The sequence below is a fragment of the Candoia aspera genome, chromosome 3, assembly GCF_035149785.1.
Source record: "Candoia aspera isolate rCanAsp1 chromosome 3, rCanAsp1.hap2, whole genome shotgun sequence".
In the NCBI taxonomy this organism is placed as follows: domain Eukaryota; kingdom Metazoa; phylum Chordata; class Lepidosauria; order Squamata; family Boidae; genus Candoia; species Candoia aspera.
In genome coordinates this window covers 470325-484214 of record NC_086155.1, presented here as the reverse complement: position 1 = coordinate 484214, position 13890 = coordinate 470325, and the positions used below count along the sequence as shown (strand labels likewise).

Genomic DNA, 13890 nt, shown 5'->3' with positions numbered 1-13890 from the left:
GCCGAGGAAGGGGGTGGGGAGTCCTGGGTCCTGGGGGTGCCTCCAGGCAGCCATGCTTCTGCTGCAGAGCCAGGTCAGATGAGGCGTGGCAAAGACGGGGTGGGGGCGGCATGGTGGGAGGGTGGGGAAGGGGTCTGCGCCTGGACCTTGGGAGCCACGGACTGGCCAGAATGGCCGGAGCCAAAGCACAAGCGGTCCCGTCTATTTGGATGGGGGCCCAGGGCCAGGCTCCCCCTACCCCCCATCAAGACTAGGATGCCCAGGGAGTCCTCTGGAGAGGGGGAGTCTGGGCTCTTGGCAGCAGCACTGCTTAACAGATCGAAGCCTGTCAAGCTCAGAGAATCAAGGGACAAAATCAATTTGGCAACAAAAGGCAGCCCCCCCAACCGCTCCCTCCCCTTCCACGGATCTATTTAAATGATAATTTTCCAGAGGAGCTGCCTGGCATGGCTCCTTTTTCCAGGGAGGTGGAATGCTCTCCTGGAGGAGGGGGCTCCAAGGGAGCCAGGGCTGGCAGCCAGGCCACCCTCCCCCTCGTCATGCCTCATGGTCACTCGGGGCCCCTGGAAGTGGGCGAGGGCACGTGGTTGGGCTCAGGGGCCCCAAGGAGCCCTGCTCCAGCCGGTACACCAGGCCCCTGGATGTGGGTTAGGTCTCCCGGCTGCCTTCCCCACCCCGGGGCCCGGCATAGAGCGTGGCCAGCTGCTGGAAGCGGGGGCCCCAGCTGCTGAGATAGGCAAAGTCCTGCTCGGAGCCGGTGGAGCGGGAAGCGATGGAGCTCAGGGAGGCCAGGGGGGAGTCAGCCCCCTCAAAGGCGTAGGTCTGGAAGGAGTCGTAGGGGGGCACGGAGGGGTCCCCGTCCGCCTGCCTCACTTTGCGGCTGATGTAGTCCCTGAAGACGGAGAAGTCGAGGTCCGGTGCCTGGCGCCACTGAGGCAGGGCATGGAGCGCCGAGGGCAGGGGCGGTGCCCCCTTCTCTCCCCCCTTGGCCTCGCTGAACTCGTAAAGGCTGCGCAGCGCCAACATGTCGTAGGCCTGGGTGTCCTGCTCGCCACCGCCCTCATCGTTGTACTTGATGACATTGTCCCGCATGTCCTCGTCTTCCTCTGAGGCCAGGTGCCCCTTCTGGTGGCGCTTCAGGGTCAAGATCAGGAGGACCAGCACTGCAGCCGTCCGGGGGCATGTGGGGGAGAGAGGCGGGCGGTGGAAGCCTCCCTTACAAGGGGCTGGCCCTGCGCAGGCCTGGGGGCTTCGAAGGGGCCCACGGCCATTCAGGCCAGCCGACCCCTTCCCGGCGGCCTGACAGCCTGCTGCCCCGGGCACGGGGCACCTGGGCAACCCACCGGGGATCCAGAGACCGCCAACCACCCCCTCTGGCTGCGAGGCCCTTCCGTGGAAGCTGCAGCTGCATCCCTGCAGAGGAGCTCAGCTGGCCCAGAATCCTCAGGGGAGGCCTTGCTGGGAGAAGGGGGCCTCTTGCAGACAGACCAGGCCCCTTGACCTTGTCCATTCCACGCCCCATGAATTGAGGGCAGGAAGCCCACCGGCATCTAATTCGGGAAGGGCTGGCCTGGCTAGGGTAGGGGCTGGGCACAGCAGAAGACGGGCACAAGGACACGAGCCAGCACCCAGCAGAGGCCGCGCCTGCCTGGGGAACTGGAGCTGGGCTGCTGCACCTGGCACCGGCACTGCTCTGTTGCGGCAGGACCGCGTCCTCACAAGCTGACCCTGCTGCCCACTCCCCCTGAGGTGCAGGTGTGCCAGGGCTGTGGGGCAGGCATTTCCATGGCAGCTGCGAGCCCCCATGGCAGCAACCCCTCAGCCAAGCAACTCCCGGGGGTAGTGCCGTCCAAGGGGAGGGAACGTGTGTCTCTGCTTGCAGAGGGCAGCCCAGCGCGGCAGGGGAGCAAGGTGGGCGGGGAGGGGACACTCACCCACGAGGATGAGAATGCAGACCAGCAGGGCGATGAGGGCGCCAGGGCTGAGCGAAGGGGTGACCACAAAGGCGGTGGTGTTGCACGACTGGATGGTGCCGGTGTCATCGCAGCCGCAGATGCGGATGGTGAGCGTGCCGGTGCTGCTGAGGGAGGGCGGGCCGCTGTCCAACACCAGGATGGGCAGCAAGAAAATATCCTGCTCCTGACGATTGAAGCCCAGGTGCCGGGTGTGCAGGGCAGCGGTGTGGTCTGGGAAGAGGCAAGACCAGGAGGGAGTGGGGGCAAGGAGCGCCCTCCTCACCATCCCTGCGAAAGGTTCCCTCAGCCCCAGGAGGCACCACCCCACTCAGGCACCTGCCGCCTGCCCATCTTCCCCAGGCTGCCCCTTGGTGGAGTGCCGAGAGCTGGCTGTGGTCGGAACAGTGAGACGGTCTATCAGGGGGCCACTGCAGAAACCCCCCCACCCTGGTAACCCTCCGCAGGAGGAAGCCAGCAGATGCTGCTGCCCTGGCTGGAGAAGAGGCGGGGGAAGGGAGGGCAGACGCACAGTCTCCACGGGCCCTGGGGATGCATCCAGCTCATCCTACAGCAGGCCATGGGGATTGCCCCCTTGGACTGGGAGCCTGGCACGGCCGGGTCTCAGCCGCTCGCTCACCGAGGAAGAGCCATGGGACAGAGGCTGCTCCATGGCCAGGCAAAGCGGCAGACTCCATGGTCAAGGGCACGTGAGGCCAGGTGAGAGGCTGGCAGGAGTCAGGCTGGGGCAGGGCAACTGAGGGCCTCTGCCAGGGAAGCCCAGCAAGCAGCTGCAGGGGGCTCTGGCAGCAAAAGCCCAGGAAGGCAGCCTGATGCGGGCCCAGGCTGCTCCCCTGCTTCGACCTCTCTGCAGCACCAGCCCAGCCCAGGACTTCTGCGCTTCCCGGCACGGCTGGCACGGGGCCGGGACTGACCTTGTTCCCGGGTTTAGTGGAAATTGGCTCCCACTTGTCCCTCAGGCCCCCAGTTGCCCACTGCCCTTTGAGTGTGCCCATGCCCTTTTCCTGGGCAGAAAGCACCCGCCTGGCTGCTGCATGGTTTAATTCTCCAGGAACGCTCCTGAGGCACAGAAGGATCCCCGGGAACCCAATCAGCAAAGATGCCGCCGCAGGGCAGCAGCTGTGACAGATTTGTCTGCTCGCTTAAAAAGCTCAAACAAACAAACAAAGAGGGGCTCCCTCACGCTTGGCTTTGCTTCCTCTTGCACTAGGCTCAACACAACCTTAATAATTTGGGGAAATAGCTGGAAAATTAAATTTAGGAGAGGTCAGTGCAAAAACCTGGGAGACCCAGATTCAGGATGGGGGATGCCTGGTTTGGCAATAATGTTATGAAAGGGATTTTGACACCGCAGCTGATTGGAAACAGAACAGAACCCGAGTCCGCGGTACAGCACAGCTGCAAAAAAGGCAGATACAGTTTTAGGGAAGAGCTGCCCCTCCAGGTGCACATGATGATGATGATGATGATGCTAAAAATAAACTCTGTGCTGTTTTCTGGGGAATGTTTTTCAGCTTCCCAGTCTAGCCTGCAGCCCTGGAACTCCCTGCGCAAACGTAATTTTAGGATGGGCAATAGCAAGAGAGGTCCCCCGAATGGGATAGCAGAGGGAGCCATTCTATGTTCTTCTGCTCTGCCCAAGTCCTCCTACCCGCGTCCTACATCCAGCTTTGTCACTGCCCTTTAAGAAGGATCCAGGGAGGTGGGAGAGAAGGGCCCAAAGTAAGAGCAGGGCCAGAAGCAAAGCCTGAGGAAGAGAGAGGGAGGGAACCAGGAGAAGGAGAGAATTGGGGGGGGGGGGCTCTTCAGATCCCCAGAGGGTCCCGCCAGAGTCACAAGGACCTGCCCGCTCTTGTCCCAGCGTGCAGACGCAGAATAAACAGCTGGCAGATTCTAGTTGTGGAGCTCCTGCTGGTCCCCAAGTTGGTGGTTGGCTTGCAGACATTCCCTCACCAGCCAGGTAACAACCTCAGTGCATGAAGTGCCTGCAAGCCAGCACCAGGCTCAGGGACCAGCAGGGGCTCCACAGTTCAGCCCTTAGCTACAGAGGTTCTCTTCTGTTGGAGACCCTGGTTGTTTAAAAACCCAACTTTCTAGCAAAAGAGCAGTTTGACAGTGGAACCAATGACCCGAAGAGGTCGGGGGCTCCCCTCCACTGGTTGGGTTCAAGTGGAGGCTGGCAGCCTTTTGGAAATGGGATGCTTTCATTTGGATTCCTGGTCTGAGCAGGAGGTTGGACTAGATGGCCTCAGGACCCGCTCAAACTGTTTCCAACTTCTGGTCATATTTTGTATATTTCCCCCTTAACTCCTGTGCTGTGCTGCCTCACCAGGGTGGGGGGAGGGACAGTTCCTGGGCAGGATGAGCGAAGAACGTTGTCAGGAGCGTCTGCCCAAAGCACATATATCCCCAGCAGGGTCACCCAAGGTGTGAAGGTCATCCCAGCTGCACAGCTAAACCCAACAGGCACCTATGTGGGGCAGCAGCCATTGAGGAAGATGCCAGAGGCAGGTGATCACTTGAGTGACAATGGCAAAGGCATCAATTCACACTGCGCAGGAGAAGGCAAAGGTAAACCACGCCTGTATTTTTACCAAGAAAACCCCATGGAAGATGGTTAGAAAATATGACATGATTGACGATATAGTGCCAGATGATGGGCCCCTCAGGTCAGATAGCACTCAACACACTACTGAGGAAGAGCTGAGGATCTTTCAGAGTCTTAATGGTGTTTATGACATGGGTAGATTAAAGCCTTCGGGACATCTAGTTGCTGATGCTGCCATACAGTAAAAGAAAATCTGAAGCGGCAAAGACAAAATTACAGCAGGAACATGGAACGTAAGAAGCATGGACACAGGAAAGCTCAACACAGTGAAAGATGAAATGAAACAACTACAGATTGATATATGAGGCATCAGTGAATTGAGATGGACTGGGATGGGACACTTGCAGCCAGAAGATTGCATTGTTCATTACTCAGGACACGAAAAACAAAGAAGGAACGGTGTTGCTTTTATAGTTAGGGAGGGTATAGCAAGAACAGGACTTGGCTACAGTGCAACCAGTGACCGAATAATGTCGATTAGACTGTGGACAGCCCTTTAACATGACAATCATTCAAGTTTATGCTCCAACCACCAGTGCAGAAGAAGAGGAAGTTGATGAATCTTATGGTCAAGTTCAACCTGAAATTGACAGAACATGCAAGGAGGATGTGCTGCTTCTGGTGGGGAATGAAATGCCAAAGTTGAAAATCGCAGGGAGGAAAACATAGCTGGAAACCAAAGTAGGAAACTTAAATGAAGCAGGAGAAGGACTTATCAGTTTCTGCCAATCTAATTACTTCTTCATTGCTAACACATTCTTCCAACAACCAAAACGATGCCTATGTACACAGACATCGCCAGACGGAGCAAATAGAAATCCAATTGACTATATTATTGCTACAAGGCGTTGGAAGAGCTCAGTTATAACGGCAAAGATGTGGCCGGGACTGACTGTGGAACCGTTCACAAGCTGCTCACGTGCAAGTTCCAAGTCAAGCTAAAGCGGAGGAAGAAAGACAACCACTTTCCACGATATGATCCTGAGCGCAGACCCACCATTTTCAAGGAATTGCTCTAAAGTCCTGAGCCTCATTGATAGGGAACCAGAGGGACTGTGGAATGAAGCCAAGGAAGTTGCTGAAGGGTGACTGTGAAAAGAGACAGCCGAAGACCAAGACGCCGAAGAAAGGAACTAGAAGTCAAAACAGATGGTGGACATTGCCAAGAAGAGAAGAGAAGCCAAAACAACACAAAGATCTCATTAAGGAGCTTAACGAAGAACCAGCGCTGGCAGGCCAACCTCCTGTATATAAACAGGGAGCACACCCCACACCCACTCACTCACTCACACTCGTGACGTGACCTAGTTGGGTAATGAAACGTCTGCAAGCAAACAGCCAAACAGCCAAGCTCAGAGAGCACCAAGGACTCCACAGGAGACTTAACAGGCTATGCAAACTATCATACAATATCCTTAATTTCACATGCTGGTAAAATTATGCTTAGGATCATTCTACACAAATTAGAGCCCTACATGAAAAAGGAGATACCAAGTGCTGAAGCTGGTCTTAGAAAACACCAAGGAACAAGAGACATCATAGCTGATGCCCACTGGATAACTGGAAAAGCCAAAGAGTACCAAAAAGAAGCCAATATGTGCTTCACTGATTATAGAAAGGCCTTTGATCGTGTCGATCACGTCAAGCTGTGGAATGTCCTTTGGAAATCGCGGGTCCTGTTGTCCTCTATGAGCCTATGGCTCCAGGATGGCAAAGGAGGGCAACAAGGCTGTATCCTCTCCCCTTATTCATTCAACCGATATGCTTCAATATATACTTAGAGAGGCTGGATTGGAAGAAGACGAGTGAGACTTAACACTGGAGGAAGAAACATCGATAACCTGCACTGTGCTGGTGACACTGCCCTGATAGCTGAAATGCAAAGGATCTGCAAACTCATGAAATGAACGTCAAGGAGCACAGTGGAAAAATAGGACTAAAATTAAATATAAAGAAGACCAAAGGAATGGCAAGAGGTATGACACCAGCCTCAACATTGACAATGAAGATACTGAGAACTTCTGGTTTTTAAAATCAACTATTAATAGTCAAGGAACCAGCAGTCAAAAGATACGCTGCAGGTTAGTGCAAGGGAAGCCTTGGAAAAAACATTCAGATGCCACAATACGTCTATACCTACAAAGATCAAAACTGTGCAAGCAATGATTTCCCAGCAACACTCCATGGAAGCAAAAGTTGGTTTTTGAAGAAGCAGGATTAGAAAGAATATTGACATCAGAGAAGACTCATGAGAATACCATGAAATCAAATAAATAGATGAGGGAACAAATCAACCCAGAGTTTTCATTCAAGTCACAAATGACCAGGCTCAAACTATCGTATGCTGGACACATCAGGCTGAGCTGTCTGGAGAAGGCTCCGATGCTGGGAAAGGTGGAGGAAAAAGAAGAGGACGGCCACCAGCAGAAGATGGACTCAGCTCCAGTAGTGATGGGGGCATCTTTGGAAGACCTGAAGGGCCAGGTGGGGACAGATCCTTCTGGCCAAGGTCTATCCATGTGGCTGCTAAATGTCAACACAAACTGATGGCACCTAATCAGTCAATCAATTTTGTGTATTAATGGCTCTCATTATTGCACGTTATTGGGATTTTTGCTCGGAGGTGGCGTGGAAACCTCCAGGGCGATACAGAAGCTTGCAGCCCCTCAGAATCGACACCCATCAAGAGCAGGTCCTGAGACTGACCCCCATTCTTCAATTAGCCCCCGGAAGATAGGCTGCTAGGTCTTCCTATCTACTCTTACAAGTTGTAAGACAACAAACTTTTTGCTCCAACCCCAACCAGACTGATTATTTTCCTTGTTTGTCGTAGAGGCACCCAGGGCAAGTCAGATCCTGGAGACGTCCCTGACGCTCGGGCTCATTGTGGCAGATTGGGGAAGGTGCTGTAAGTAATTACTGGGGACAATTTAAATAAATATTGTGCTGTCTGTTGCGGTCCTGGCACCTCCTTTAGTGTCCTCCTGCTTTGGTATCTGTCCCATAGATTCCAAATTAGCCAGCAACGCATCAGTGAACATGTGGGTTCCGCCTGCCTGTCCCACCCCAATCTGGGCCGGGCCCTCCGAGGGGAGGGAAGCCGGCTGGGGCTGCTGTCCCGAGGGCCGGCCAGTTGGCTCTTGTGAACCGGGCCTGTGGTGGGAAGGGCAAGTGCAGGGTGCCAAGTGGCACACTGCTTGCCACTTTCTGGTGCTGTGCAGGATGTAGAAGGATAAGATTTAAGGGAGAGCCTACAGATGGGCTGGCATCCATCACTGTCTCATCTTGGCTCCTACAGCAATATTTATAAATCACATCTCAAAACTAGCTACAAATTTGTACAAAGAAACAGATGGGCTGTTGGCGGCAGTTTGTCACCCGTGATATTTATGCCGTGCCTGCCACAGGGAAGGAGGGGGCCAGGAGGGCGGAAGGGGTCGTGGGAGGAGCCCGCCATGGCAGGTAGGGGGGTGGCAGCAGAGGGCCTGGCCCCATGGACCAGGTGGCAGGCAAGCCGGAGGGAGCCAGGCAGATGCACAAGGGAGGAGGGGGGCGTGGGAGGGCCTAGGCCTGAGCAACTGCCCCTTGGACAGAGGCATGAGCCTGAGGAGAGCGGGGCCAGGGAGGGCCCAGGCGAGGCTTACCCGTGATGTCCAGCAGGGAGAAGTGGCGGCTGCCAGAGGCCTCAGGGCCCAGCGTGAAATAGAAGCGGTGGCCACTCTGTGGTTCGTCCCGGTCCACCACACTAATGGTCTGGATCAGCTATGGGAAGCAGCACAGCCGGCGGTTGGGGGGGCACAGAAAGGGCTTCGCCTGGCCCACAACCCCATCCTGCACAAGCGGGAGAAGCAGGGACTCTCTGCCCCCACGCTGCCGCCCCCCAGGCGGTCCCGGGCACTTGGCCGGCCTTGGCTGCTCAGCAGAGGGCCCAGCAGAGGCATCAGGAAGCCTGGAGGCCGCGAGCCCACAGCTGAGTTCCAGGGAAGGGCCCTGAGAACAGGCTCCCCGGTCCCCCTGCCCCAGCCCCAATCGCCACATGCAAAGGCCACAGGGGGGGCAGCCCTCCGCACCTCTCCTGGCTTGGCATCCTCGCAGATCGCAGCTTCGTACGGTGTGGCCAGCTCTGGCGGATTGTCGTTCACATCCAGGATGCGAATTCTGAGCACTGTCCTGGACACTTGAGTAGGATTGTCTGGAACACACCACACACACATACCCAGGCGGCGGATGAGTGCTGGGTCTCCGTGGCAGCCCCCACTAGATGCCAAGCTGCCACCAATACCAACAACTGCCACCGCAGCCCCAGGGGAAGCTCCCCGGCCCCTAAATAAGGAGGGAAGGACTGCTGACCCCCAGCCGCAGTCTGTCATGGCTCCACCTGCGCTCTTGTGCTGGCCAGCAGGGAGGCCAACTGATATTTCATGGCTGCCGCAAGGCCCTTCATGCCCACGCCCATGCCCAGTTCCCCAGCCCACCAGCCACGGAGCCCCAAGCCAAAGCGGAGTTCATCCCCCAGTAGGGGCTTCAGGCTTCAGAAGAAGCTGCTGGAAGCCCGGCAGGACCACGGAGGACGCTGGCAGGGAGAAAGGCCTACCCTGCCAAGACCAAATCAGTGTGCCAGTCCAGGAAGCAAAACAGGAAGTGCAGTAATTTCTGGCTAGTCAGTGCAAGACCTATCCTTATTTGAGGATCTGCTGTTAAATATCAAGACTTCGTGTTAAGCAACACCGAAGTTTCAGATGTGGTACACACCAATAGAGGAAATCACAGCCCCAAAACAGCTTCCAAATTTGCTTGTTTTTGAGTCAGTTTGGCTTTCAAATATGAAGTTATTTTAGACGTTGAGTGGCCATTCTACTACAGAGGGATTTGCATGTAGTTTCTGGTGAGAAGCGTAAAGTATCCTGCAATAAAAGGCTCGTTTGGTATACTTTGGGTGGTGAAAAGTTTAGTGATATTTAACTGGAAGATGGCAAGCTGGAAAGGAAATTCAGCATTGAGAATTTGTTTCATTCTGTTGTAAATTGTTTCCAAAATTGTTGAGTTTTACAGCATTGCCACCAAACATGGAAGTTGTTACATTTCCAATCATTTTTAGAAAATGAAGCGCCAATTTTAGCAATCGGTACTGGAGTAATTCCTGTGCCCCTAGCTGGGTGCCAGTTTCCCATCCACCCATCCTCTCAGCCCTGCAGCAACTGCTTCTGAATGATGCCCCCCCTGCCATGAGAGGGCAGAGGGTGTACCTGGCAGGGCCCCTGCTTCAGCCTGGTCCTCACAGGCCCCTCCCACCACTTCATTGGGTCACTCCCCATCCCCACCCCCACCTGATCGGCCACCTTGCTGATTGTGTGTGTGTGTGTGTGTGTGTGTGTGTGAGTGTGAGGTGGGTCCTAAATCCACTGAGAGCCAGGGATCTGCACCACCCCACAAGCAAAGGAGCCTGCAGGAGCGTGACCCAGCAGTGAGGCAGGCCCAGGACCTGCCAGGCCAACCACTCCCAGAGGGTGTGGAGAAAGGGCAGTGTGCCCGAGTGCTGCAGAGGCCCTGTAGCAGGACAGCACTGCTGCTGGGAGCAGCTGTGCCCACAGGTGTGGTCGTGGGTGAGAGGAGCGGGGGGCGGGCTGCCCTTGCCTCCAAAATGGTGAGGCAAGAGAAGAGAGATCTCCGCTGCCTGCAGATCTTGGAAGGCAGCAGCCTCATAACCGCAGGCATGCTCAAATCCTCAGGTTCCCATGGGCTGGAGATGGGGGAACTCACCTTTCCCTTTCTATGGGGCTCCTGAGGAAAGCTCCCCTCTCTGAGCCTGTTCTTGCATGGGGAGGAGGAATTCCCCATGCATCTGGCCTGGCCACGGCGATCCTGAGCTGAACTGTCCTTAATCTTGTGTCCCAGCCAAGCCCTCCGCCCTCTAGACCCTCTCCCAGCTGGCCGCTCAGGGGTGAAGACTGGAGCAGGTGGGGGGCACACCTGGCCACCCACATGACTGGCATGGGGGACACACCCACTACTCCCACCAGGGCTTTTAAATGCAGCCTCCCATTGGTGGACTCTCATTTCCTGTCCTGCTACAGTTATTGATTTAAAATTATTCTAATCATCTAATTTATTTTCATCCTGTTTTTCAGATCACAGGACCTCTTAACTGCCCCATGTGAATCATTAAGAATATTAAAATGCAATAAAAATAGAAGAATGAGCAAGGAAGATCCATCAACAATGATGGATTTCCTGTTATGGTTTATAACCCACCTTTAAGCCCACAAGGTGGTTGGGGGACCAGAGCTCATGGAAATCCCCTCCCAGGCTAAGAGAAGGAGCATTTTTCCCCCTCCGCACTCCCATTGGGTTGTCATGACTATCCCTGCAGATGGTGAATTGGTTTTTACTGCACTGAATCGAATTCTCAATGTTATATGCAACCACAAGATATGTGTGTTTTTGAATGGAATCACGTCCTTGTTTGCCTTTAGTTCCAAATCATGTAATTTGAGGAGTTGTCTGCCACTGGTGTTGGGCGATTTCAGCCTCCACGTGCTGGGCCGAGGGATCCAGGGGAACTCAGGAGTTCACGGTCTCAGTGGCAACCATGAACGCATCCCAGATAACCTTGGGCCCAACTTACAGTCATCTACCAGACCTCATTTTCCCTTCAAAGCAGTTGGCTTTTGATCTGAAGACAGAGGAAGTAATTATTGGTCCTTCACTGTGGTCAGTTCACCTCTTTGTTCAGATGAGACTCTCCTTCTGTGACCTCCCCAGGATGGGGGGATTGATTAAGATGGCACATCCCAGGTCCCTTGTGGATCCAGATGGATTCTGGTAGGTGGTTCTATTGAATGCTTGGTAGAACTCTGGAATATGGGGTCAACTAGAAGTAACTTCTCTGGAGCAACCTCTCTGTTCAACATTCCCTTGGAACTCCTTGGTTTTCTGAAGAGCTCCAGGAGATGAAGTGACAGAAGACACCTGGGCCATCGGTGGAGAAAGGCCGGAAGTGAATCTGATCAGACACAGCTAAGAGTCCACAGTTCAAGCCTTCATGGAAGTAATATAGATCCCCTTATTTTGTTGGTGGGATATTGCCTGGAGCACTAAAGTAGGCCTCTCTCAGTTGGGAAAGTGCAGGCAGGAAGATCCAGCTTCAGGCTACAGTGAGTAATTTGCACATTTTGCTGAAGCTTGGACTCCACATAGGTGGTGTTTGGAGAAGTGACCAGCGCAATGCCTTGTAATGTTATCTGGGATTTGATTTAGTTTATGAATTCCAAGGAAGTGGATTGGGTGCTCTACAACATAAGGGTCACCACTTGTGGGCTGGGCCCATGCCATATTTTGTTCTTTTGGGCAGCTGGTTTTGGGGGGGGGGGTGGCATTCTGAATGGCAGGATCTGGGAGTTTATCAATGTTCTTCAGGAGAAGGTGTGCTATCAGCTAACTTGCAGGAACTGGTGGTGCCCACCCACCTGAAGCAACCTCTGCCCCATCTCTACCTCCTTTTTTAGAGGAAAACCAATGAAGCACTTGCAGAGTGCCCTAGATGAAGTGGATTATCTGGACTGGACCCCTTTTGGTTGGGGCTCAGTCCTGGGAATGGGATAGAATCCACTTGGTCCCTGTGGCGGATGATGTTCCATAGAGCAATGCAATCCTTCAATACCATTGAACGTGTTGCTTTTCTGGAACAAACCTGCAAGGGCTCAGTGTGGGGCACTCTTCTGCAGTGTTTCTGCTCCTTCCCGAGTGGGCAGTTCCCATCAGGCACAGTGGGGAAGGAGGCCACTGTTCCCTTACAGAGCACCTCAGAGATAGTTTCTTCCTCCCCTGCTTTCTAACATCTATGTGAAACCACTGGGACTGATCATCTGTCAAGTCATCAATGTTTTTAACGTATATGGCTATACAGCCTTATCCTGGGTCATACCAGAGATGTGGTAGAAGTCCTGATCAAGCGTCTGAAAATGGAGGTGCTTTTTGTCCAAAAACGATCTGGCTTTCTGTTGGCACCTGTTTTGACTTTGAATGGATTCCACTTCCTCTGTAGCAGCAAGTCCACAACATGGGGGTCTCCTAGATTCACAGCCACTGCTGGATTTGTGGATGAAGCGTTGTCTAGTTTCCCTGGAGCAAGATGCCTTCGCAACAGTGACTCACACCCTTATCGCTTCAAAATCCGACTACTGCAATGTGCTTTGCTGCCTCTGAAGGCAACTCAGAGACCATTGGTGCAAAATACAATGACCCATATGTTGGTGAAGAGCTGTTACAGCTAAATAACACCAAATTTAGGATGCTGCATTGGTTGCCAGGTACAATTCAAAGTATTTGGCTCCCAAGTATCTCCTGCAAGTAGACCTGTCCTGTCCTGCATGCTCCTCTCAGGAAAGAAGGCTTGAGGTCCCACTGATTAGTGAAGGTGCCCAGGGCTGCTGGAGGCAATTCCTCTCCTCTGCAACCCCTTCCCTTCAGACTACTCAGGGATTTGGTGGGTGCCGCAGGGACCCTGTGAGGAAGGCATTATTCCACAGCAATTGCAGTTGTTGCCATTGTCCTGGGAGCACCAATGGAAGGTTATTAATTTTAGTTATTTTATTGTTCAATATTTCAACGTTTTCCTGTAAGCCAGCAAGAGTCATATCAGTCATGCAGCAGGGTGCAGTACAGACACTACAAATGGAGAGGAAGTATCACTGGCAGCTTCCTCAAAAGGTGCCAAGAGGGGCTGGGGCAGAACAGATGAAGCCCCCTCCCCAACCCCCAACCCCGCTGGGTTGTTGGTCCACAAAACAGGACCCAACGGAGAACGGTTCTCCCAGTGAAGATCAGGTTGGGTCTGTTCTGTTCCAAACTGCATTCCTGGGGAGACGTCTGGTTACTTTTAAGGGGGTTGTGGCCCGTTTTGAAGAGGACAAACAGGCTGTGCCTCTGCTGCAGGCCCTGTACCAGTTGCCTGGAGCGGCTGGGTGCCACTGGCAGAGTCATTCTGAACAAGAAAGCCCTCTGTACCTTCAGGACACCTCCTTCAGCCAGCATCGACCTCTCCCATATGACTATTCCGGGGAAACTGTAAGAAATTCCCCACCACTGAACTTGGGGGGGCTGCAGCCAAGAGAAGGCACCCAGCGTCGTGGAACAGCCCCTCCCAGAGGTCAGAGCTGCCCCAGTGCTGCTGGCCCTCCAGAAGCAGATTAACTGGGATTTTGGACTTATTCAAGGGGGTGCCACAGGAGTTCCGTGGCTGCTGCTCCTGGGCTAGGTTAAGGCGGCCTGCTGATTTGAACCATTTGTATGCTACACTGAATTACACCG

General features: G+C 54.1%; 1 protein-coding gene across 1 annotated transcript in view; it reads right to left on the bottom strand.

Moving 5' to 3' along the window:
* Positions 1–602: 602 nt before the first annotated feature.
* Positions 603–13890, bottom strand: part of CDH22 (cadherin 22) — a 67722-nt gene continuing 54434 nt past the window's right edge. Inside the window, exons 8-11 of the mRNA XM_063297457.1 lie at positions 8652–8773; positions 8226–8343; positions 1935–2186; positions 603–1163 (exon numbers count right to left, since the gene is read on the bottom strand). Coding sequence (XP_063153527.1) covers positions 649–1163; positions 1935–2186; positions 8226–8343; positions 8652–8773 — 1007 coding nt within the window. The 3' untranslated portion in view covers positions 603–648. The remainder of the gene's footprint in view (positions 1164–1934; positions 2187–8225; positions 8344–8651; positions 8774–13890) is intronic.